Genomic DNA, 27,395 nt, shown 5'->3' with positions numbered 1-27,395 from the left:
TATCTATATTTTCTTTTTTTTAAGTTATTATTGTTCACATAAAAGGGAAAATTCATGTCTTACCAAGTCCATTGGACACTCTTTCTTTCACCTATTCCTTTAATCAAGATTTTATACAAGCTACAAGCATATGTTAAATGTGCAATAAATTAACATAAGTGATGTTATTATGCTATGATATTATGCTCCCATTGTGTCAGTAATATACTTTAACATGTCAACATCATATTCAACTTAGCTGCATTTTGCTTTTATCTGCTCACTACTGAACTACATTCAGCTCAAGCAGCATTTGTCACGTACAGTATTTACAGTGCTGGATCACAATCATATATTCCTTTACATCCTACATTTAGTACAATCACAATTTAAGAACAAACATAATCCAAATCACACGGGACTTGAATGTTTTCCTGCAAATAACAGTCGTCCTTTCTGATGTTTGCATATTTGTTTCAGACTGCATCACTTAAATGTGAAGTATATCATGTATGAAGTTTTATATCTTTCAAACAGGTTTCGCAAAAACTCCCGCATCTGTCATTGGTCAGACAAACAGATTGTCCCGCCCCGAAACTCACACTATTGGTTGAGCCATGTTGGCCATTGAAGTGTTCAATGTTTTCATAGCATTGTGTTGTGTATAGTATCTTCATCTAAGCCTCTGCTGCTGGGTCACCAGATTCTGGTTTCTTCCTAGAAAAAAAAAAAAGGAAAAAAAAGGAAAGGAGAGAATATATTATTATTTCTACAATGCATGTGATAGAAGAAAATACACAAGCTGCTTACTGTATTGATTAATTGTTTTCCGGGGGAGTGGATATATAGAGAAAATTATTTTTTTTTAAAATGTAAAACAAGAGTTAAAAAATGTGATTTAAAGCAATAGTTCACCATATACGAAAATTCTGTGATTATTTACTATTATGTATGATCTAGGAATTACAAATCATTTGCATGTATGTCATATTTGAGGTTGGCACCTACTCGAATTTGGTAAGAGGCGCTTTGTCACACGTGACTTCTGAATGATTGTCATTCACTGCCCCATTGGATGACTGAAGCTTTGGGATGCTGCCTCGTGGTAGTGTTATCCCGCTCAGCTTCACGTCTCTGTATCAAAGGACACATGAGGACTGAATCACACATAGGAAACAACAAATCTGACTAAATGCAAAGCTCTAAAATTGAATTTTTAGTATAGAAATCAACATCTTAGTTAGTTATAAGACATCATTAGACTCCTTCATTAGACATCAAAAGCTCATAAGGTAAATTGCGAAGAAACATCTTTATGTGCTTTTTGAGTTATTATTAATCATTTTGTTTATATATACTCTTGTTAGTTTAAAATGCATCAATTAAAATTATCATAAATTATTATTATTTATATTTATATATTTGCTCATTTATTAATTTATATAATTAATTTATTAATTAAATTAATCACAAATTCAAATGTCTTTTGGACTTCATTTATGATAATCTTATTGTGCTTTTTGTCTATTTTGGAACAAGTTGCATCGACTTTCTTGTGGGATTTTTCTTTTTTTAACTGTTTTCCTACAAGAAGGGGTTTAATTCTGGAGTGAACAATTTCTTTTATGAACTATATGCAATCTCCATAAAGTAACACATGTGCAAAAATTAGCTTTGTTGGAAAACTAGTTGTCTTACCTAATGGAATTATTGGCCTCTACATCCATCTCTTTAGACTCTGAAACTTTATGTCCAAATAGTTTACGAGCGAGGAAATTAAGCAGGCCACAGTGATTGGTGTAGCAACAGAAAGCATCTACTGATACCATCAGCACCAAGAAGATGACCATTACAATTCCCACCACACCTGCTTTCCCTAACGCTGGCTGACTGACTGCAAGAGAAGGAGAAATCAATTCAAATCACTGAAGAGTGAACTATTTGTTAAGCAAACAATGCATAATATTATTGCACTTTCTCTAATCAATCCTACCAGGTTGTGGGACGGTGAAGTTAACTGTGGAAGTCCTGGAGGAGCCATTGTGGTTTACTGCAGAAACTTCCATTTGATAGTTAGCATTGTACTGGAGGTTTTTCAGATGGATTTTGGTGGAGTTTCCAGGAATTTCTTTTTTAGTCCATTCCTCTTTTTCATGGTTCTGTTCCAAACGAGTGACATATTAGATTTACATACTTCACATATTTAAAATACATACACTGCTGAGATAAACTGAGAAGTTTTTGGCTGGATTTCAGACTGACCTCTTTGTAGCGTACGATGTAGCGTAGGATAGGAGAGTCTCCATCTTTCAGCTGTTTAATAGGGATGTAGACTGAGTTTGTGTCCAGCTTTTTCTCACTCAGAGACAGAATGGGGCTGCCGGGTTCCCCTGTACAAAGGAAAGAGGAAACATCAAATAAAGGGAAAGGGAACAGAGAAACAGTGTAACAGACTGATCTTAGGGCTGGGTGATTTTGATTTAAATTGATTTTTTTATTTTAATTTATATTCATATTTATCATTATTTTATTTTAATGATATTCATCATCAAATTATTTAATATATATCATTCTGAATTTTGGGGTTGGAACACATTTTTATATATTTTTTTTTCTAACACTCTAGCACTCTATTTTTGTCTAAGTCTCTAACACTCACCAAGGCTGCATTTGACAGAAATAGAATAAAAACAGATCCATTGCAAAATATTATTATAAAAACTGTTTTCTGTATGAATATATATGAACTTGTGATGTCAAAGCTGAATTTTCGGCTTCATTACTCCAGTCTTCAGTGTCACACAATCCTTTCGAAATCATTCCCATATGCTGATTCAATGTTGAAAACAGCTGAGCTGCTTAATATTTTGTGGAATTTTTGCAGGATTCCTTTTCCTAAAGGGTCCATGCACAAAAATCCTACTGACCCCAAAATTTGGTAATTTCGAAATTATATAAAATGTTTATTGCATATACTTAAATACAGTAAATATATAGTTAGACTGCATGTTTTCCACACTAATTAATATAATGACACATGTAAGACGTGAAGAATGAATCACTGAATCAGAATTTCGAATCACAGAAACGAATCAAACTTACCAACCCTGACACTATTTTTTGTAAAATTTAAGAAATTGTTTCATTGGTCAAATAAAAAGTCAATTTAAATGATTGTAAATCACCCAACCCTAGTTAATCTAAGAATACTACATTTGATGTTTCACTGTTGACCTTTATATTTTATTAAATTTATCAGAGAATGTCTGCATCATACTTAAGTATTTGACAATCCAGTGGATAAACTCCAAAATTGTTCACTATAGTATAGATGTGCGAGAGCGGTAGACCAACATTTCATGCTGAAGCAGTGATTTTCTGTGTTCTCCTTTTCTTCAGCATTGAAAACATGCAGGTAAACTCACTTTCACACGTCTATAGCACAGTAAACAATTAGGCTTGTGTTTTAGCCTATCAACTGGAGATGTATGCATTCAAAATGTTGATTTACCATCTACAAAGGAAGGTCAGAATAAGGCAATGGATGGCCCCGGGACCAGGAGCAGGTTGTAATGAATGGAGAATGGTCATCATCAAGCAGGTGGCAATTAGAGGAAGAATGGACAGCAGAAGCAAATCATGAACATATGTGATGAGCAAACAGGGACTGATGCATGACAAGAATGACAGCATGAATCTACAGTAAAAATATCTAAATAACTGGCTAAAACGTCTTTGCATTATTTAAAAAATAATATTTTGCCTGCAAACCAGTGGCAAGATCCAAGTGGTCTTAAGGTGTATCAAATTAATTTAACATTTTCAGAAAATACAAATATTGCATCTAGCCTCTCAATTTACTAAAGCCAATTAATTCAATGCCACAGCACAGGCTATATCAACTATTTGTGTGCAGAATCCAATTGGCTTGCCAATAGCTTAAAAAAGTGACAACAATATTAATAACAGCTATCAACATAGAAAATGGTGGATATGAAGCGGATGAAGTGAATAGACAAAAGATAGCTCTGCTGATACTCACGTTGGGACTGTGAGAAGATCTTGTGTTCGGTGGAGAAGTTTCCCTGGTAGTGAGAGTTTTTGGCGGCAAAGCGAATGGAGTACTCTGTGTACGGCTCAAGGCCCGTGATCACCAGGGGATCTACAAATGTAAGCGTTTCATCACACATTTGAATTTAAAAACCATCAAAACATAAACTTAACTTCTCTGAGTGAGAAACTTATTTACCTGTGGGCTTGACAAGGCTTTCACTCCAGGTGTCTTCAGACGGTTTCTTCCACTGAAGGATGTACTGGATAATGGAGGACCCTCCATCCAGCACCGAGGCACTCTGGATGAGGACAGAAGATGAGGGCCCCGGGGCCACACTGAACTTAGTGGGTGTCCCAGGCCAGGCTTTTGAGAGAGAGGAACATCATTTATTAATGACAAGCAATATCAAAAGTTTATTCAGAAAATAAAACTATATAATAAAATTACAAAAAACATTATTTCTACATTACTGAAGCCACTAAAAGAGCCTTACTTATCAGCTGGAAGTCCTCAGAGGTTGTTCCCACTGTATTGCTGGCTATGCAGGAGTAGAAGCCACCATCAGAGGGCATTACATTTTCAATAATCAGCTCAGATCCCTCCACATTCATCTAACCGCACGTTCATGCAAACAGGAAAGACAATAAGAGACAGGAAAAAGTAATTAAGACCAAAGAGAAAAGTACGTGGGTCAAACTTCCTGTAGATACAGAGTCCCCCCTCGCTGCCACCAACATCAATTACAATCCAATCATAAAAATAATTATTTCAACCCAAGCTAGATTTTATTGACTTAAACATATTTCCAAAATTGCAAACTAAAATGTAGATGTTTCTCACCATTTTTTCTCTGGTAGTCTTCCTGAACCACTGTACGGTTGGAGTTGGATGTCCCGTGGCATTGCAGTTCACAGATACAGCTTCTCCTGGAATAACTGTCAGCTTGGTTTGATCCAAAACTACAGCTGGATGCTCTGAAAATGGTAAAAATATTAATAATTAATTTCATTTAATTATAAAATGAATGTATATGCTTGACTGACAAGCCAACCACTCTAATAGAATAACCTACCTATATTAAACAGCTAATGAACATTAAAAATATACATCGAGTCATACAACTACTGTGGAATAGATTAATGTAATAAAGAGTCAAAATGTTTTTGTTTCGGTCTGGCCCATTGCCGAGTGTCAATTTGATGCTTGCATGGCACCAAATTCCCCATATCTGTGTTTGTGACTACAGTAAACACCTGACTTCAAGAAGTAATGTTACATTTTATTACTGTTAATCGTCCAAAAACAAATGAATGCAGACCACCTGCCCTCATCTGATGCCTCCGTGCTTTCAGCAATGTACAAATCCATCATTTAATTTTATGTTTCTAGAGCATTGCTTTACCTGAGACTTCCAGAATAAACGTGGCGCTGTTTTCCCCGATCTTATTGGTAGCTATGCAGACATACTCTCCAAAATCACTCCTGGTCACTGCAGAGATGGTGAGCTCGCTCTTATCAGAGTTGAATTTGTAACGGGAGACATCAGAAGGGGAAGGGCTGAGGGGAAAGATGCAGAAACACAGTCTGTTTGCCACTATTGTTCATTAATACAACACAAATGTACTCATGGAAGAAGAACTAACAACAAGAGACAAAGGGAAAGCTCCAAATACACAAAATGGAAAGATGAAGACTGAGACTAAAGAATATGTGTAAAGACATAGTATAGACTCGGTAACAAAAACTTGTGAGCTACCTTTCTGTTAACAACTGATTTCAATAAAATTTTGTATTAACTTGGTGCTACTAACAAAACGTCCGTCTAATAAACACAAACATTCTGATTTCATATTTGCCTGAACCATTTTTTATTAGTACTTTTTGGTATTTATAATATATTTATAATTTGGTTTAAATAAATTTTTCATCAAGTTATAATTTGTATTTCTTATGTTCTATGGTTATTTTTATGTCTTAACAATCTTTTATGTTTATTTTAAAAACCCTTTTATGTAAAGTATTTTGAATTGCCATTGTGTATGGAATTTGCTATATACATAAACTTGCCTAGAGACGGTCTCTTGACGCCTATTATGCTGCCTATGTAGGTAGCTCACTAGGTTTTGAATTGAAGCCGTAGAAGTAGTCAGGATGGATTATACTAGTCAGACTAAGTATTATAGGTAAGCATGAATCAAATATTATAGCATTTCTATTGATATACATACAATATCCATGAAATGTTTGGAGTGGGTACTCCTTTGACCAGGCAGGCTATAGACACAGTGGTGTTAGGTCCGGCAGAAACCTTCATTCCCTTCTGATTAATGAGGACAGTTGGTGGCTCTGGAGAATGGGATTTTTAAAGTAGACATTAAGAGGACATATTCACCCAGGCAACACTAAGAACAAACATGATTAATTCCTCTATGTCCTCACCATTAACAACAACAGAGATCTGGAGGTCCCTTACTATGGGGCGTCCCTGGATCCTGCCTTCACAAGTGTAGGTTCCACGGTCTTCTTGCTGAATTCCCAGAATCTGCAGAGACCTATCTGGCAGGATTCTGAGATGACCTCGTCCTATACAAAGAGAAGAGGGAAGGCAGAGCGTGAGGAATGTCAAAGATGCAATAGTTTTACTTTTAGATTCATGAGACAAAGCCTTTAAAAGCCCACACGCACTCTTAAATGACAGTTCACCCCAAAATTAAAACCTCTATCATTATTTAGCAAAATAGGCTCCAGAAATGTACCCAGTGCCACCCCAAAGCGATCACCAACAGAAATTATGATTGCGGTTCATTACGAGTAATTGCACAATATGTTGAATCTGATGTTGTAAACTTGCTCAGTAGCTCACCTGGTAAAGAGCAAATGTATTTTCAGCAAATGCATTTTTATTTAATGCTTACTTTTGTTTACAGTTAATTGTCGGTTGTATGTTGCTTTCATAGAGCATTAACCTTTCAGCACCACTCCCCAGGCATTTCATTTTCCGAACTGCTGTGATACATTCAATCACAAATTTTGTAAAACATTTTTTACATGATTTTTGCCAGATTCACGTTCATCTATTTTGGTTGGATTTAAGCACCAATCACTGGACAATTCACACTGAAAGTACCGTTAGGCATTTAAGGAGCAACATAATATCACTAAGAAGAAACGTCACCACAGGTATGTTTCTATATAATTCTAAACCCTGTGCAACTCAAAAGGAGAAATGTGAGTAAATAATAATAGACTTTTAATTTTGGGGTGAACTGTCCCATTAAGGTTGTCAATGGTGGCGTTTATTTGAAATGGGGCAGGGCTTGATATTTTAGCCTCTCCATCAGACAGGAAACAAAAAACACTACAAGCTGTTCACAGATGTTTCCCGAATTACTAGAGAGAAACATCTCTCGATTTGTTTGCAAATCGGTTAGAAAACGATTGCACAGGCCCCACCCACCCCATCACCGGATCGTCCACCATCGCCACACTGCCATTCTGCCATTCTGCCATCTACAGGCATCAGTGATAGCTAGGAAGGTGAGGAGACCCCATACCACATAAAAGAGCAGAAGGACCTGCAGCATGTCCATCCCCCCTACCGTCATCATTCACGATGCGATTGTTCCGAAACCAGAAGACCTCCACCGCAGGCTTCCCGGAGACCACGCAGGGAATGGTCACTGTCTGGTTCACCAGAAATTCATGGTATGTCCGTGTGTTGCCAAAGTCCGGTGTTTCTGATGAGAATCATTCAGAAGTTTCACATGAGAATTATTCCAAAAATTTGTGAATTCACAAATAAATGTGTTCAGGAACCAGAAGAAGGGAACCTACGGTAGACGTAGATCTGGTAGTTACTCTTCTTTGGGCCGTGATCATCTTCAAACTCGCAGGTATATATTCCAGCGTCATCTAATTCAACGTTTTTCAAGATCAGTTTACTCGAGGATTCATCAATTTTCTCGACTGTATGGCGATCTTCATCAACATCTTCATTATCTTTCAACCATCTAATTTCTCCCTCTGAATCAGCTGAACAACGCAACAGAACATAGAAAATAATTTAATTTTATGGCACTTTTAACAAAACATATTGCTTTACAAAAACAGCTTGTTTCAAAGTTACAATTATTAAGTATTCTGTTATCAGCCAGAGATGAGTGTATGAATGTCCATATGGTGTTAATTCGCTATACTATACTAGATGATTAAAGTCATTTATTCAGTTAAGCAGACACAACAAATGTAGGCATGCAATAACTTATTACAATTTATAATATTTCATATTTATTGTAATACTTTATATTTACTTAATATGCAAAATTTTAATATTTCACAGATAAAAAAATAAATAAAAAAAAATAAACACACACACACATCCTGGGTATTTTATGACAGTAACATAATATTTGTAATGTTAAAATATTTTAGAATGGTAGAGATTGTGATATGATATTCAAAACCCATATTCAAGGGTTTGTTGTTTTTCAAATGATAAAATTTTCTAAATGAAAACAAAAAGTATCATTGACATTTGAGGAGTACTAATATACTCACTGAAATTACCTTGAGCCCTGATTTGTTTAAAAAAAATGCATCATTCATTTGCACTTCATTTGATATTTTGCATCTAATGTAATGATATTAAAACATTTTTATTAGTTTTACAGATATAATTCGGGGTCATTGTTTGGTTCAGTTAGTCAGCTCTTAGTACTAAACACACCAACCTTTGCACAAGAGCAATGTGCTGCTTCCCACCATCAGATCTGAGTCACCAGAGATGATGTCTACTTTAGCACCTACAGTGAAAAGAAAACAAATAACCACAAATTATTAACCGTGAGCTTTACACTCTTCCAGAAATGTAGTGTTCCCCAAGAACATTTCAGTGGACAGTTCTTAAAATAACCCTTTTTTATGTAAAGAATAGTTTTTTTTAATAATATTTGATCTTTAAAGAATCTTTTCTTTAAAAAAGTTTTTAATTTTCTATTTTATTTTTATGAATTTTAAAAAAGATAGCTTTAATTGTGATCTTTTTTTTCATGCCAAAGGATAGTTTTATTGCATTGCTACCACAAATAGCTCTACTACTAATATTGGCTTACAGACAATGAAAAGGGTAACTGGACATTGGAAATGACCAGCTTCCCTTGCAAAGCAATATTTCTTCCTGTATAAGTGATCAAAGACATCAAGCTACAAAGAACAGGTCAACAATGTAATTGCTTTCTTTTCAAAGGGAAAACAAAATTATATTTTAAGTAATTTGCATATTCTTTTTTGTTTTTATATATTTTGATCCGTAATCATCATAATAGTCATGTGTCAAATGTAGATTGATTCATCCTCTGGTTTATTAATTTTTATTACAATACATTCTTATTATATTGCATTTATATGTGGCTATTTATATACATATTTCTGAAATTGTGCATATTTTTTTATGTAATTAATTTCAATACAAATGATATTGTCCGCACAACAATATGGGTGAAAACATTAAATAAATAAAAAAACATATACTTAAAAATGACATTTTGATAAATTCCATTCCAATGTGGTCTCACACTTTTGGACACCACTGTATGAAAGCAAGTCAATTTGTTACAGAGAAATGAAATTACACTCAAATATCAATAAAGTAAATTCCTGCTCACCTGTTATTGTTGAGCTTGAGCATATAAGAAGGAGTCCACACAGCCTGAGCATCATCATGTTTGCAGTCATCTCTTCTAGAGCACCTCTCTTGGAGTCTGACAGGCAGCGTGCTCCACGTGGTTTTATATGCTGCGACAGAGACAGAGTGGAAACTAGTTATCTGGAGGATCTTACATCCAAACTCCCCATGCTTTCAGATGAAGAAGTGCATGGATGCGGAGACGCCCAGACGCCAGCAGCCCTCCCCTCCTGTGCGCCGGATGAAACAAGCAGAGGTCCCCTGACACTTGATGGAGGAAGAAGATATTTTAATCTCACGATCTTGCATTTTATTGAAGATGATTATAAACGTGCAGAAGATAAAGAAACACATGCATATACACGTTAGTGAATATAGGAAACAGGGAATAAATTATTTATTATATATGATTTTTTTTAATAGGTTATAATTGGCTATATATGTCTACGTATTTATTAATCAATAGTTATTTATATTAAACTAACTAGAATATAATTTAAATATTTTATACTTATAAATAACTGAAAGAAATAAACATACAGAAGAACACAAATAAGTTTACTTAAAGTTAACGTACAGTTATCAAATTTAGCTTAACATTTATCAGGTGTGGGTTCGCTGTTGTATGAAAGTGACCTGATATTAAGTGCTACTACAGCAAAACTGAAAGTTTCAAATTGCCTTTATAGATTTATTTAAACTGGCAATTAATGTAAATTTTAAAGAAAGAACTTAGCCCTTTAGAATCAGGTCTGGAGTATCTCATATATGAAGAGAGCGGAGTGACTCCAAGCATCTATATTAAAGGTGCACTGTGTAATTTTTAGCGGCGTCTAGTGGTGAGGTTGTGCTTTATAAAAGCTACGGTGGCCGACACAGGTAAAGATGTCTTCAGCAGAGAACAATGAGATTTCTTTACAAAGGTAAATCAAGGAGTTATATTTACTTCATTATTCAATAAATCAATGTTATTGCTAATGTTAATGTAATTGTTTGTCATTGTGTCAGTGTTTTATTTGCAAAAACAACTAAGTGACAAACCATTTAAGGCTACTGTACAAACATGACGTGACTTCAATGTAAGGGGACCCACGATATGTGTAGATAGAAATAGCTCAATCTAAGGTAATAACAACATAACAATTCATCTAGAAACATCTTCTGTTTGGAGAGAGAGAGAGAGAGAGAGACCCGCGTATCACGGACAGCGACACTGAAGCTCTCTTCTGCGAAGTTCTCCTCGAAGTCTCTCCTGCACCTGAACGAACAAATACAAATCTCATTTTGAACAAACAAAAAGATGTGAAAGAGCCCAATTCAGTACTCGCGGTGGGGTGTTCAGGGCTCGCGCAGAAAAAGGCGTCTCAAAACACTTGAACATCGAATTTGATTATTTTGCCTCTTGTGCCGACAAATACATACAAAAATGTCAAAATATCCACCTTGGAAATTATGCTCGAAAAAACTGTCAGCTATTTCTTAAGTGAAAGTAAACCGTTGAGGAAAATAATGGGATGTGTATTATATTGGATGCGTTCATCATCTCTTAAAGTGACCGCGCCTAATTTGGGCTGCTGTAATGTTAATCCAAGAAAATGAAAGAAAATCACTCACTGCTCTTGACTACTTTGTAGTTTTAACAGTCAAACCAAAAATTATTCAGACACCAGATATAATTTTTTATATATACTATAGCAAAACTGTAATAATGTGAGAAATGTTGAAGGTGTCTGAATAAATGTAGGTTTGATTGTATATTTCATTTTTACATTGAAGTCTATCCAGTGCTATTTTACATGTAATTATTTGGTTTCTGTATTACATATACGTACATATTCTGAATGCCTTTGGCAGAAATTGAATGAGCCATTTTAATCTAGATTAATCTAGATTAATCTAGATTAATTTCAATATCACAGTGAGATTAATCTAGATTAAAAAAATCTATCTATGCCCACCACTAATTATAATGCATTTCTGTAAATAGATCCTTGTAAATATTACACATTGCACCTTTAACTCCGCTTGTGCTCCACTCCGGATATTACATTTCACTGCTCCTTTCACTCTAGAGAGAGAAAGCTGCTTGAAAGACCCCAACTTAATACTATGTATCAGCAACTAAATGGTTTTTAACTTATACACAGATGTGTTTTCTCTAGGTTTAATACATACAAAACACTTGAATTAGAAAGAATTCTATTCTCTAAGCTAAGCTAAAATCTCTCATCTAAAATTGCCATATTTTTTGCCTTCATAAGTCTATTTGATCCAATGTCGTGATATAGATTAACACCACGGGAAGTGTGAGATTTTTGTAGTAATCAGCAAAGGAGTGTTCAGCAAGTCAGAAATGAGTTACAATCCATTACAATGATGAAATACTTCATCCTAAAACAAGCAGACAAGCAAGTCTTCCTAAAGGATGCAGTGATTACAGTCACGTATCATAGTAATGTAATCAGCAGAAGAGATGGTTTACAAACAAACACAAGTTTATTTTTGTCTTTAGAAGAACAATCCACGTCAGCAGTTTGACTCACCTGCTCTGACAAATTAGAGCTCCGCGTGTTTGCGTGCAGAAAACAATAGATGTTGTTCCAGGCAAGTCGGAATTATAATTTTGCCTGCGATGCTTACAATAGCCAACAAAACATTTATTTTAGGGATATATTTTAGAATACGTCGTCGTAGCCTATAAAACCCTTTTATATGTGATTTTCTGTGAATTCTGCATTCTAATGTTAGTCATATTTTTTTATTATTGGATTAATAAGTATATAATAAAATCTTATCCTACACACACACACACACACACACACATTTGTTTTTGTGAAAAGTGGGCGTAATGGTTTGTATACTGTACAAACTGTATATTTTATGGCCTTACACCAACCCTACACCTAACCCTAACCCTCACAGGAAACTTTGTGCATTTTTACTTTCTCAAAAAAACAAATTCTGTATGATTTATAAGCATTTTGAAAAATGGGGACATGGGTTATTTCCACAAGTCACCCTCTCTTTGTAATACCTGTATCATAACCATGTCATTATACAAAGTTGTGTCCTGATATGTCACAAAAACACACCGTCACACACACACACACACACACACACGCATTTAAAAAATAAAATGAAATAACATTTATTAAATAGTATGAATATTTAGAAAACCAAGGTATCAGAATCAAACTTATGTCGGCTTGACAAAGCATTACATACATGAAAGTTGTAAAATAAATGGGATAATTAAATATGATTAAATCACTGATATTATGTGATATTGGTAGTTTGATAAATAAAACTAACGCTGACAAAATTACAGAGGCTTTGGGTGGTGTACATTAGCAACACAAAGGTCGTGGAATGATCCAGGTAACAGATGATAAAAGTAAGTTTCCCTGAACTGACAAATGAAGTTATGGTCAAGGTCAACATGACTGATAAGTGACAAGTTTACTACCTGCTATTCTCACTCACTGATAAGTTTTCAAGGCCAGAACAAGTGTCAAATCATTCAGAACACTCTCTAAATATTGACATGAAATCTCTATGAATCTCTCTCATACTGTTAGGCATAAACATCTTCAATTACTTGAATTACTCTGTGACCTATATAAGAAGTTTTATAATGCTCCACTGTGGAGCACGTCTGCTTTTTGGCAGTGATTGAGCACAATCTAAATGGGTTTATCTGGTGGCAATGGTTTATTTAACTGGAAATCAAGTGAAAACAACATCAGACACAGCACAGAGCAGTCGAGCATGCAAAAGCTGTGATGGAAGACCTTATCTTCAAAGCCAAAGGTAGAGAAAATTGAATTCATTTTAAGACCTTATCTTTCAAAATCATCCCCTTGAGTGTGAACATCCTGGAAATTGACCGTTTTGGGATCCAAAATAAAGTAGCAATTAGCATCCAAATTGCTTCACAATAGTAATTTTGGTGGGAAGATTATCAGTAAATAACATAATTTTAGTCTGTTATTCATACCACACACAAAAAAAAAAAAAAAAAAATTCCATATCGATTTTTTTTAAGATGTTCTACTGGTATTTAGAATTTTTGCACTGCATTTTGTTGCATTTAAGAATCAACGGAAATTAATGGATAATGCCCTGGCAGACAATTTCCAGTAAATTTTCCATTTGTTTGTTTATTTCAGCTATTATTGTATGGCTTCAGATGATTTAGAATATAGTGCACAAGTAATAAAATAGTTATAATTTCAAATTAAAATAATAATCTGACATTTCTTAATACCTTATACTTAATAAGGTAAAATGTAAAATTTTTGAAGTGAAAAAGAACTCAATTTTTCTTATCAGTTACCGTAAGTACATAAGTGTTTTATTTTATATCTTATGTTGTTAAATTAATGTTTCTGGCATTATTTTGATGAGATTTAATCTATTGTAGCTTTAATCATTACCACCTGTGTGTGTTTTTTTGTTTTGTTTTGTGTGTGTGTGTGTGTGTGTTTTTCTCAGTGTATCATAAAGGATCATGTAAGCCACTTTGGTTTAGGGACCAATTTCTCACTTCTTTTTGTTTATTAGCATGCATATTACTAACATATTGCTACTTATATAACACATGCATTAATGCCTTATTCTGCACAACCATACTTTAGATCCCTTAATCCCACCACAATTCTTAATTTAACAAATTCCTAACTAACTATCAATAAGCAGCAGATTAGTTTAAAGATGAGTTTATTGAGACAAAAGTTGTAGTTTATAGTAAATTAATAGTGAGAAATGAACCTTGTGTGAGCAAGAAACAAAACCGATATCAGGTAATGAAATGTTTTTGCCTGTTTGTTTTTTTTGCTTGTTTGTTTGTTTTTTTACTGTAAAGGTAAGTTCAAACCATAAAGCCTAAAATGTTGTTACCATCATTTTTCCGGCAACCACAGCTGACATTGTTTTACCATAAATTTCACAGTTTTTTAAACTGTATAATATTACTTTTATGGTGTTTTATTTGCTTTTTTGGTGCTCAGCAATAATAAAGAAAACAGACATCTTTCTTTTTGTGTTTCACAAATGAAACAACACTGAAGGGTGAGTTAATGCTGATGATTTTTATTTTTGCCAGAACTGTTCTCTGAATCCCCTCTTGGTAGCAACAAAGGCACCGTGTAATCTGGGTTTCCACCAACTGTGAGATCTGCGCCACTCCTGTTCTCTCAGAGAGACCTCCACACCTCTGACCTTATCAGCAATGAGAGCAACTGGCAAGCACGGCTTCCCAGCACCTCGATGCTTGATAGCAGGTCAATCAAAGGCAATGCATGGTCTCATGCAGCGGTCCTCTGGGCCTCTGGGAATGAAGTCCACCCATTAAGGACCTCATATCAGAGTGATTATCGCCCCACTCATTTTCTTTCATTATGAGGGAGCATGTGCTTTCAAAGCTTGGCAGCAGGAGATGAAAAGAAGGTTGTTATTTGTCTTTTTTCAACACTTCTCTACATTTTAGTGAACTTTAGGCCTTGATTATAATGTCTTTTCAATTTGAAATGGATCCCATGGAAGCTCGGATGATCTGTAGTACATGTCCCAAGCATTTGCCAAATCTCCAGAGTAAAGGAACTTCCCTTTTAAGAACCCCAAAACAATGAGCCAACACCCTCCAGTTTAGGGATGCCACACGACGCCAGCTCCCAGAAGTGTAGGCCAGCAACTGTTCCCGTCTTTGTCCTTCTCTCTGCCTATTAAACAAACAATAGTTGCACAGACAATGGGGTGTTAGTCTGGAGCCAGTAGCGTAGTGCTGACATGTAATAAAAACATTCTAGTAAGAAACACATGCAAACACGCACACAGGCATTTAGGTTATTGTCTGGGACATCTAATCTGGGCTGTCTGATGTATATTTACATCTGATAAATGTAAAATGTACATTTATCAGAATGATAAAGTTTCTATTGGAAATATAGCTTATAATTTTTAACTTCATATTTGTTTATTTGTTTATCTTCTTATTAGTCCCTAGTAAAATATATATATGAATATTCAGGTGCATCTCAATAAATAAGAATATTATGCAAAAAAATCATTTATTTCAGTAATTTAACTCAAACTGTGAAAGTTGTGTATTAAATAAATTCATTGCACACAGACTGAGGTAGTTTAAGTCTTTGGTTCTTTTAATTGTGGTGATTTTGGCTCATATTAAAAAAAAAAAACCACCAATTCAATATCTCAATAAATTAGAATATGGTGACATTCCAATCAGCTAATCGACTCAAAACACCTGCAAAGGTTTCCTGGGCCTTCTAAATGATCTCTCAGTTTGGTTCACTAGGCTACACAATCATGGGGAAGACTGCTGGTCTGACAGTTGTCCAGAAGACAATCACTGACACCCTTCACAAGGAGTGTAAGCCACAAACATTCATTGCCAAAGAAGCTAGCTGTTCACAGAGTGCTGTATCCAAGCATGTTAACAGAAAGTTGAGTGGAAGGAAAAAGTGTGGAAGAAAAACCAACTGAGAGAACCGCAGCCTTATGAGGACTGTCTAGCAAACTGGATTCTAGAGTCTGGAGGAAGGGTGGAGAAGCTCATAGCCCAAGCTGCTTGAAGTCCAGTGTTAAGTTTCCACAGTCTGTGATGATTTGGGGGTGCAATGTCATCTGCTGGTGTTGGTCCATTGTGTTTCTTGAAAACCAAAGTCACTGCACCTGTTTACCAAGTAATTTTGGAGCACTTCATGCTCCCTTCTGCTGACCAGCTTTTTGAAGATGCATATTTCATTTTTCAGCAGGATTTGGTACCTGTCCACACTGCCAAAAGCTCCAAAAGTTGGTTAAATGACCATGGTGTTGGTGTGCTTGACTGGCCAGAAAACTCACCAGACCTGAACCCCAGAGAGAATCTATGGGCTGTTGTCAAAAGGAAAATGAGAAACAAGAAACCAAAAAATGCAGATGAGCTGAAGGCCACTGTCAAAGAAACCTAGGCTTCCAGACCACCTCAGCAGTGCCACAAACTGATCCACTCCATGCCACGCCAAATTGAGGCAGTAATTAAAGCAAAAGGAGCCCCAACCAAGTACTGAGTACTTGTACAGTAAATGAACATACTTTCCAGAAGGACAATCCACTAAATGTTTTTTTTATTGGTTTTATGAAGTATTATAATTTGTTGAGATGTGAATTAGTGGGTTTTTGTTAAATGTGAGCCAAAATCCTCACAATTAAAAGAACCAAAGACTTAAACTTCAGTCTGTGTTCACTGAATTTATTTACAAGTATTGCAAGAGTTTCACAATTTGAGTTAAAGAGTTGAAATAAATGAACTTTTCCCACAACATTCTAATTTATTGAAATGCACCTGTATATTTATCAGAATTAATAGGTTTCTATGTTTTTGCTTACTATAGCTAAGAAAATGTTTATTTATTTATTTTATTTTATTTTACTTTTATCTTTACTCTGTAAAAAAAAAAAAAAAAAAAAGAAATCTAACTGATTAACATTTTTATATAGTTGACAAACGTGAGTCCAGAGTGAGGGAAAATACAATAAAATAAATAAATATATCAAATAAAGAATTTAGCAAATGTTTGTTGTTTTGTTTTTTGTTATTTGTTTTGTTTTATCTTTTTATGGCTTGTAATTACCATGATTATCCAAAACTTATTCTGCGCACTTTAAACTTCTGAACCAAAACAACTTCTGTGATGTAAAACTTCAAAGAATAGCACTCATAATAAAACGTTTTATGTACATTCTTCAAAACTTTTTAAGATGCACTACCCTTTAAACTATACACCAATGAGATGAACAGTAGCCTAAAGATTCAAATGAATGTACAGCACATTACTCCATTTGTTAAACGCTGACACTGAAGCAGTTCTAAACTTAAGGATATCTATAAAGAATACATTTTATAGATCAAAATAGACAAGGCAGCTATATAGGTTTCTAGTAGGTGTCATTTGTGTAAGGAAGGAAGGTAAGAGATGATTTACTACAGTGTATTTTTGACGTACAGTGGACAGTAAAGGACAAAATATCTGGCTTGAAACTGGGAGCACCAAAGCTCACTGTAAACTTCAACTTGCACTGTGATAGAAATACTTTATAATATTTCCCAAGATGGTTTTAATTAAACAAACACAAAAAGGAAAGGCAATTTTTAATGTTTCAGCTCTTTGTTGAATGTACTATATCAACACAGCATTTGTAAGACTAGCAAAGTTTAGTTTTTAGAATAAAGCAATTGTTCTTCTGATGTCTCTGTCTCCGCAGCTGCTCGTCTCTGCCATGCTGCTGGAGTTTTTACGTATATTTGTGTATGAGCATTAGTTCGGAGTCAAAACAAAGGTGGAGTGTCCATCTGATTTAATGTAAAGCCTTGTCTTATCACTCAGGTGAAGATAATCATTCAGACAATAGCTGGATGATAACAGCATTTCAGCATTAGTAAATAAAACCACATGAATAAATTCCAAACAGGACCAATGAATGCTGCAGAAGATTAAAAACTGTTTTTTTTGGTTTAGCTATTTTGGAGACAGCTTATAGAATGAGAGGACCTAATTTGTGGAGGTTTTATGAAAAACTTAGTTTAAAGGTTTATCTAAATGGATGATAGATGAACATTACAAAACTTTACAAACAAGACATTTAATGCTTTCTTTAACATAAGAGACTGCAGTCATTGAGTGGACTGGCTATTGATCCTGAGGTCTGTGATGGTGTTTTAACCCTTCAGTAACTGTAAATTCTGTAATCTGAAATAAATGCATGATGATGCATCAAACAAAAACTATATGCTTTGTCTGCAAAAGGTAATATTTGCACAAAGCAAGAAGCCTAAATCTTAAAATGCCCCTGAATCAAATTAAGTTCAAAGTCTGGAGTTATAAAACTTTCACCACACAGCTGGCAAATACAAACCCATCTGCTTGTCTTAGCCAGTGGTATATCAGTAAACCTGTGACCTGGTGAAAGTCCTCTGGGCTGCTACCGTGGAACTGCATTAGGCCCAATTAAATACCCACAATGCACTGTTTCTTCAGAGGCCACCCACACTTCCAGACAGAAAGATCTCAGAATAGCAAAGAAAAATAAACTATATTGGCTCGATCAGGAAACTACACTTCGACAAATGCTGACCCAGATAACAACACATAAAAACAAGACTGAAATAACCCTCGGTAATTTTATTTGGAACATTCTTCTAAATTGGCAAATTACATGTTTTTATTATTATAAAATAAAATAAAAAGCCTAAAAAGGTTTGTCTTGGGGGGAGTCTTGGTTTAACTTGAACCCTTTGAAGCATGTATAAATGTAATAATTTCCTTTTTAATACATTCAAAAAAATCCTGGTTTGTTTCATATTTGAACAAAAGTTTGGTTGCAACAACCCAACATTTTTTAGAGTGTAAGACTTACATTATCAAAGGTTTTGGGTTGGTAATGCACTTATTTAATAAAAAATATAGTAAAAATAACAATATTATGAAATATTATTACAATATAAAATAACTTTTCTATTTTAATGTATTTTTAAAATGTTATTTTTTTCCTGTGATGGAATCACTGAATTTTCAGCATGTACTCCAGTCTTCAGTGTCACATGATCTTTCAGAAATCATTCTAATATGCTGATTTGCTGCTCACTAAACATTTATTATTACTTTCAATGTTGAAAACAGTTGTGCACAACATTCACATTGGCTGCTCATTCATCCAGACTCAAGCTCTACAACATGAGGAAAATTGTGAGTGAGTGAGCAGTTTTAATTTTTAAAAGAAATAATAATAATAAAAAAATTTTTTAGAAAGAGATTAATTTTTAATCATTAGCTTAAAAAAAAGAAAGAAAGAAAGAAAGAAAGAAAGAAAGAAATTGTTGAATTGGGCCAGATAGAGGAACCTTTGAAGAAGCTAAAAAAAGAGGTTATAATTTCCAAGCTTTCATTGGTGTCATTTGACTGTTTTGATGACTTCACTATTATTATAAAATGTACAATATCATAATATAAAGTATAATAGATTAGATCAAACCAGACTGACTGGTTACATATAAATGTTCTGAAGCCAACTGTGAGTTTTTTCTGTGCTTTTCAAGTACATTTTCAGTCACCAGATTGGGAACGATGAGAACAGAATGAAAGAATAAAGGGAAATAAATTCCTTTAGATGACTGAATTACATGAGCACTACCAGTTTACATCAGACAGCCCTCCCTTTCTTTATCTCTGCATCCCTGGAGTATCGACACTTCTTTAGAGAGTTGAGAGAGACTCTGTCATCCACACCCCTGGACACCCACAATGCCATGCTCAGTCTTTCAGGGACATCAGAGAGGAGACACTTTGATATCTGTCTTTTCTACTGTCCATCCTGTCTAATGATCTAAGCTGATCTTTTATCTGTGTCTGTCTGCATGGCGAGGCATATGCGTTCTGTGACTGCAAGTACGCCAGCTGTCTAGTACAGACAGTACGTGAGGATATATGGGTCCTCCGTCCAATCACAAAGCAATGTCAGCGTGCCTGACATCACATCCGCAGCCTATAAGCATGAAAGAAAATGGCATCAACATGCCTGGACGATGCCCACACTCACACGTGTGTCCCGCCCAAAGTGCCCCAATTACAGGAAATCACAGGAAGTTCATTAGTGTTATCGGTAAAGAGGCAGGCATAGAACCCCAGCACAGTCACGTACGGCAGAGGCCCTGGGGTGAAATGCCCTCAGAGGAGAAGACGTACGCTTTACCGGTTTAATATACACTGTTCAGCACGTACACAACAATGCAGCTGTAAACGTGAGAGCTTTCACATATGTCAATGCCAGTTTACTTGCAGCCAATCTGGCAACCAATCACAGTGCAGCAGGCTTCATTCAAATATTCTGGAAGTAAATGACATTGATGTGTTTGTTTTAAAATGATGTCATTTATGTGAAAAGAATGTATGTCAGTCTCTGAAGATGGCCATTTAAAATAAAGCAATAAGCCAGGTTTAGCAATACAGTGATAACTGTGGTAAAAACACTGCCTTGTGTGGACAATTGCTTTATATCAAATCAACATCTAAACCTAACCTATCAGTTGCATGAAAAAAAAACAATCAAACACACTTTTTTTTTTCTTTTATACAATGAATACAACAATTTGAAATGATTAATGTGATCAACAGCCTTATTTCATACTGGTCATGCATATAGCAATCAAAAGAAATTCTAACTTTTTCATAATTTAAAAATGTTGATTAAATAATCACATTTATATATATGATGGGCTGGTCTAAGTATTTCAAAAACTGCTGATCTGCTAGGATTTTCACCCACAACCATCTCTAGGGTTTACAGAGAATGGTCTGAAAAAGAGAAAATATCCAGTGAGCGGCAGTTGTGTGGATGAAAATGCCTTGTCAGAGGAGAATGGGCAGAATAGTTAGAGATGATAGAAAGGCAACAGTAACTCAAATAACCACTCGTTACAACCAAGGTATGCAGAATACTATCTCTGAACACACAAACCCTGAACCAAACGGGCTACAGCAGCAGAAAACTACACCAAGTGCTGCTCCAGTCAGCTAAGAACAGGAAATGGAGGATACAATTCGCACAGGCTCACCAAAATTGAACAATAGAAGATTAGAAAAATGTTTCCTGGTCTGATGAGTCTCGATTCCTGCTGCGAAATTCAAACAGTAGGTTCAGAATTTGGCTTAAAGAACATGAAAGCATGGATTCATCCTGCCTTGTCTCAACGGTTCAGGCTGGTGGTGTTGGTGTAATGGTGTGGGGGATATTTTTTTGGCACACTTTGGGACCCTTAGTACTTATTGAGCATCATTTAAACACAACAGTCTACCTGAGTATTGTTGCTGACCATGTCCATCCCTTTGGCTACTTCCAGCAGGATAAATCTGCAGCAACTGCGTGATGCTATCATGTCAATATGGACAAACGTATCTGAGGAATGTTTCCAACACCTTGTTGAATCTTTGCCTTTAAGAATTAAGGCAGTTCTGAAGGCAAAAGGTGTACCTAATAAAGTGGCCAGTGAGTGTATATCTTGTATGTTAGTACTTATAAAGCACCCATTAATGCCTTATTCTGCATGACCATATTTTAAATCCTTTAATCCTATCCCATACCTACCTTAACAACTACTAACAGTTAATAAGAATCGGTCCCCATACATATTACAAGAGTAAAGGTAATATGTTGTGCTATGTAGCACACCAGAAGGAGAAGGAGTCTTTTAATTTTAAATCCACAAGGAATACACACAGGAGAATCGTAGGAGCAAAAGTAGCTCATGCAATGGTAAAGCAAAAAGGACCGGCAGTGACCCCTGCTCTGCCATCAGTGATTCAACCGTAATGTTAAGCGATGAGAATACTTTTTGTACACAAAGAAAAAAAAAAAGACTTAAATAAACAATTCCTCTGCTCTGTTTTTCTCCACATCACTGAAGCGGCATTTTGGAGAATATGAGCTGAACGCAGGCAGCATAGACTCTTCTGTATCAGCGGCACCACAAGGATATAGGTTTTTTACGTAAACTTCCACTTTGATTTGAAAGAAAACAGCAAGAACTTTGTGGCGCGGCTGACTCAGAAGAGCGTATGGTGCCTGTGTCCCGCTCATGTTCTCTAAAATTGCGTTACAGTGATGTGGACAGACACAGAGGAGAGTAATTGTTGAATAAAGTTGTTATTTTTGTTTTCTTCAAATACAAAAAGTATTTTCATTGCTTTGTAATTTTAGGGTTTAAACACTGATGGCGGACAGACTATTTACTTTTCTGGACTTGGAATTTACTTGGCAGTATATGGGACAGTAAAAAGACTCCTGGTTTTCATCCAAAATATCTTACATTGTGTTCTGAAGATGAACTAAGCTTTTACAGGTTAGGAACGACATGGGGCTAAGTGATTACTAACAAAAGTGTCATTTTGGGGAACATCACTTTAATGACTTTAATTGTATTGAATTGTACAATTCTCTTATACTCTGTGCAACTCTATAGAGGACACACAATTATGACTGCTCTTTTTTTGCCATTTTTTATTCCTACAGGGAAAATGTAGCAATTTAAAGAATCATCCACCCAAAAATAAACATTTGCTGAAACTTTACTCACCGGGCCATCCAATATGTAGATGAGTTTCTTTTTCTGAACGGGTTTGGATAAATTAAGCATCACTTCACTTGCTCACCAATGGATCCTCTGCAGTGAATGGGTGCCATCAGAATGAGAGACATACATCTGATAAAAACATCTCAACTTCAAATTGTTGCTTCTGGCTAAAATATGAGTACTCTTTGCACAATTTCTCCAGTAGGTTTTGTGATGTTTTTATCAGCTGTTTGGACACTAAATTTCAAATTTGATCAATCTTTAGCATTTTGTCATTTTTGAGTGAACGACAGCATTATTTTAAGGAAAGTCAAGAAACCTCACACAGAAATGATTGTACCGTTTTTTTTATGCATAAAACTTCATATAAGCATAAACAGCTCATATTCATAAATTTTTGTTATGCATTTAAATGAAAGTATACTGAAACATTTCTTATGCTAAATGCAGAACCATGAGTAAAAGAAATGCTTGGTTCCCCCGATTAGATAAATGAAAATAAGATAAATTACGTTTATATGGAATAAACATTATATTTTCAAATAATATATCACTGTGAAAAGCAGTCCTTCTCAAAAATACACTTCATCATTGTGTGATCACAAAATAATTAAATATTACAGTGTCTGAGCTTGCAACTTCCCCCTCTGACACAAAACTGATGTTTGATGTTGCATCCTCACTTGTCATGTTATGTAAAAACTGTCTTGCACTTTAATGTCTTATCATCTTGAGAAATTCCAACATAGCTTCAGGACAGCAGAGGACGTCGCGGCAATGAACTTGAATCAACACAAAGTGAATCAAACAATCACATGTTCCATCTATGACTGTTTATTTTGATGTGCACCGAGATGTCATGACAAGAGATTCACTCATTCCTCACCCCACGGGAATCTGATGTTACATCCTTTCATGTCCTCTTGAATTACAGCCGTGAACTTGGCATCAAGCTCAGGGCTGAAGTGATTCTTCCAGTCACCAGCGATACCTTTAAATAATAAGAGTGTTTCATTCAAGAACAAATAACATAATGTCCAAGTTTTCAATTCAATTCAAATAGCAGATCTCAGCTGATGATTTAAAACCTGGGTACCTTTTCTAAGGAAGGGTGACTTCTTGCTGTCCATAACAGTTTCTGGGACCAGAGAGTAGTTTGACATTTTGTTTCTTTTCATATTTTGGAAAGTTCCATGATTGACCACACGATCCAGAGCCTCTGCACTCAGCTCCCGACCAAGAAATGTTAAAATCCGACCCAGGACCTCACGAAGATCCTACATTTGCAAGAACCTTCATTTTATGACATTGGAAAGTTGCCACTGCATGTTTCTTTCTGATATCTGAACGAGCAGCATCATTTCACTGTACCTGAAACATTTCTTCATAGGTGATGTACAGAATTCTGTCACCGAGCTCACGGTTTCGCCAACTTTTCACATGGTCGGTCCACTTTCCGAACATAACTGTGCAAGGAATTGCAAACTGATCATTTCAATTTTTATATTTACACTCTCCTTCTACAAATATCACGTTTGATGGATGTTTATTTTTGCGCACAGAAATGAATCTACTTTAAAAGTGCTTTTAAAGCAGTTAAAAAGTTGGGGTAAAGTGGATCTTAAGATGGAAACAACATTGATATAAAAAAATACACCATTCTTTAAAAAGCAGTTATTTAGCATTTTTCATTGTCACTTGAATACTGAATACTTACAAAAATGATTAAAATCTCTCACCTTTTCCTGACAGGAATTTGTCGGAGAATTCTTCAAATGTTCCTGGGTCTTCAAGGAACTTGGCCATTTTATGAAAGTGGTACAATGAGACTAAAACATCTTTAGGATTCCGAGCGACATAGATTACCTGGAGACGAAAAACAAGATAATGTGATTAGACGCTTGGATTTGCTTTATTAAAAAAAGAGACTGGTCCAAGACATGCATTTTGAGAAAACACTGTATGAAAATGCAAGGATATTACAATATTTACCAGTAATGAAGTACTGTTTTGAGAATTCTACAGTGAAATTAATGCAGGCATGTCATTTTATACCATAACACACACACACTTTACTTAGCTATCTAAATAGGGACATTACATAGACTTCTATTGTTTTAATAAACAGACAGTTAAACACTTTTTAACCTTAACCCACCCCTACCACTCACAGAACATTTTCAGCATTTTTACAGTAATAAAAAAAGTTTTTACTTTATTTTTATAATAGTTTACAAATGAGCATGTCCCCAAATAGAGATTTTGGGGGATTTTGTCCACAAAATATGGTTAAATATGTACACACACATGCACACACTCTCTCTCTCTCTCTCTCTCTCTCTCTCTCTCTCTCTCTCTCTCTCTCTCTCTCTCTCTCTCTCTCTCTCTCTCTCACACACACAGTATACATTGTACATGGGATAGTAGTTTTAACTCTTTTGTTATTTGTCACCATTATGATGATTAGTTTAGAGAATGTTGAGCTTTACAGGCTGTGACTGGTGATACATGTATGAATGGTGACAATCAACATAAAAATCTTAAAGTGACAACAAAAACTACTGCAGAATAAACCAGCAATTAGTAGAATACACAAATGACCCTATAATTCATTCATGCCATAATGCATGCTGGGAAGTTAAATGGCAACATCACATTGCATTAAAATGCCAATATGTAGCTGTCATTTATTTGTAATAGACTGTAGAAGTACGACTGTTAAAATGACTGTAAAAACATGGCATCTTTTTTTTTGGACAGCAGATGTCAACACAGGTAAGTTAATGCAGAAAGAAGTACTGTTTCTTTTCCAGTAGTATGTCAAAAGTTAAACATTATCTACACAGACTATGTATTTGTATGACGGTTCTGCTGTTTTCTGCACCTTGGCCTTTGACTTGAAAAAGGAGGAAGGCATCAAATGATACGGCATGTGGGAGACAATGGCTCGCGGTGAAGGGAGTTTATCAAGGACCACTGGAGCTCGTGTTTCCTCCAGCCATGGAGCCCTGTCCCAGTTAGGGATGGTTTCCACAGACGTCAGGTCTCCTCCATTCAGGAGCGGAGGAAGGATTTCCTGAATCCATGTGGTACCTAAAAGCACAGGCAGAGATCATTGAGGATGCACTGATCAAGTTCATCATGCATGTAAACAGAAAAAAAAAAAAAAAAGATTTTTGCATTTGAATTACAATGCATAGAATAACGAACAAACCATTATGCAGAATGCATTAGCCTGTGAAGTTCAATATTAAAATGTAAATTAGTTGATATAAAATAGTGATTTGTAGTCTGAGGTAGATCAATATGCAGTCATTGCATTCATAACAGTGTAACAACCAAATAACAGTTCCTCGTGGTTTAACTGCTCCACAATATGTGCATGTGAAAAGAAAATGTTGCATCTTTTGCAAAGATTAAAGCTAGGCTATATGGAGAAAATGTAATGCAACAAGTCTTTGCTTACTGTGTTGCATAATGCATGAGATGAGAGATAAATTGTATGCATTGAAAAGAAACAATTATCTTACCGGATTTTGGATAGGTAACAGCAAACACATCGTCATCTTTGACTTGGAAATTTTGGAAGTATTCGAGACTTTCCTCTGAATGAACTACCTTAGGCAGCAGGAGACCATGGTAAACCAGATACCGATCACTGTCCGCCATTCTCTGTTAACCTGGACTTTGAAAAACAAGAGGAGAGAGGAGAGAGAAGGAGAGCAATTGACAGTGAGAGTGTTCATTAAGCCAACTGGGAGTCATAAATCTGCAGCTGACATTTAAAGGAGAGTTTAGGGAAAAGGTTACTTGGAACTTACAAAGGGAAATATTATGTGCAAAAACAAAACAATAAAATACAAAATAAAAAACCTGAACGAAAAAGGATAGTTTTCTCTTAAACAAAGAATGAAACAAATACTTTATGATTACTATATCCATAATATCCATTGTACAAAAACAAAAAACAAAAAAAAAACATGAGAAAAGTTTATAAACAAACCTCAATAAACAAATAAAGATAATCAAAGAAGAAAAGAATGTTCAAAAGGTTTTGGGAAAAAAAATAAACTTAAAAATAATTTAGAATAAGGCTCAAAGGAAACAATGAAACAGACTGTAAAACAGATAGAAAACATCTGCAAGGAAAACATATAATGTAACAAATCTCCAAAGAACAAACCAAAGAGGCATAAAAACGGCTTAAGAGTTTTAAGGAAACAACAACAGCTTGAAATAGAATTCTGTAAAAAGAGATTTTAAAAGAAAGATTATCCAAGAGTGAAATGCCAATGATCTCGATTCTTTATTCATTTATTCACTCTTTATTTTATTTATTTATTTATTTTTAAATTTCGCTCAGGTGTGCTTATATGAAGATTGAAAACAATGCTCTTTGATTTTAAATCTGCGGGGCTGGTTTGTAATTACACATTCATTATCACTGCAGGTAAACTTGATGGCTTGTTAGATTTGATAATAAGGGTGAATAGTTCAATTATCACAGTAACCTTTCTATGAGAGCAAAATGAAGATAATGCACGCTTAGAACT

At 35.2% G+C, this 27,395-nt stretch overlaps 2 protein-coding genes across 3 annotated transcripts; both read right to left on the bottom strand.

Annotated features, from left to right (window-relative positions):
- Nucleotides 1-8: 8 nt before the first annotated feature.
- On the bottom strand, nucleotides 9-12,287 carry LOC128031213 (neural cell adhesion molecule 1-like). 2 transcript variants are annotated; one of them, XM_052619491.1, is made up of 17 exons: nucleotides 12,260-12,287; nucleotides 9,697-9,826; nucleotides 8,764-8,835; nucleotides 7,868-8,065; nucleotides 7,588-7,770; nucleotides 6,473-6,616; nucleotides 6,262-6,379; nucleotides 5,436-5,590; nucleotides 4,874-5,007; nucleotides 4,527-4,644; nucleotides 4,229-4,396; nucleotides 4,022-4,141; nucleotides 2,242-2,369; nucleotides 1,973-2,138; nucleotides 1,678-1,873; nucleotides 988-1,113; nucleotides 9-696 (listed from the first exon to the last, which is right to left on the bottom strand). In XM_052619491.1, exons 2-17 carry the CDS (start codon nucleotides 9,764-9,766, stop codon nucleotides 657-659), a joined length of 2,136 nt encoding a protein of 711 aa, XP_052475451.1. In that variant the 5' UTR covers nucleotides 9,767-9,826; nucleotides 12,260-12,287; the 3' UTR covers nucleotides 9-656. The 2 variants fall into 2 exon arrangements, with proteins under 2 accessions (XP_052475451.1, XP_052475452.1); XM_052619492.1 differs by having other exon boundaries at nucleotides 7,633-7,770.
- Nucleotides 12,288-23,058: 10,771 nt separating this feature from the next.
- On the bottom strand, nucleotides 23,059-26,675 carry LOC128031017 (sulfotransferase 2B1-like). Its single transcript, XM_052619190.1, has 6 exons — nucleotides 26,373-26,675; nucleotides 25,727-25,935; nucleotides 24,582-24,708; nucleotides 24,214-24,308; nucleotides 23,939-24,119; nucleotides 23,059-23,833 (listed from the first exon to the last, which is right to left on the bottom strand). The coding sequence occupies exons 1-6, from the start codon at nucleotides 26,509-26,511 to the stop codon at nucleotides 23,718-23,720; spliced, it is 867 nt and encodes a 288-aa protein (XP_052475150.1). The 5' UTR covers nucleotides 26,512-26,675; the 3' UTR covers nucleotides 23,059-23,717.
- Nucleotides 26,676-27,395: the final 720 nt, after the last annotated feature.

This window comes from Carassius gibelio, chromosome A16, assembly GCF_023724105.1.
Source record: "Carassius gibelio isolate Cgi1373 ecotype wild population from Czech Republic chromosome A16, carGib1.2-hapl.c, whole genome shotgun sequence".
In the NCBI taxonomy this organism is placed as follows: Eukaryota; Metazoa; Chordata; class Actinopteri; order Cypriniformes; family Cyprinidae; genus Carassius; species Carassius gibelio.
Note: the sequence above shows the minus strand (reverse complement) of the source record. Positions and strands in the feature narration are given on the sequence as shown.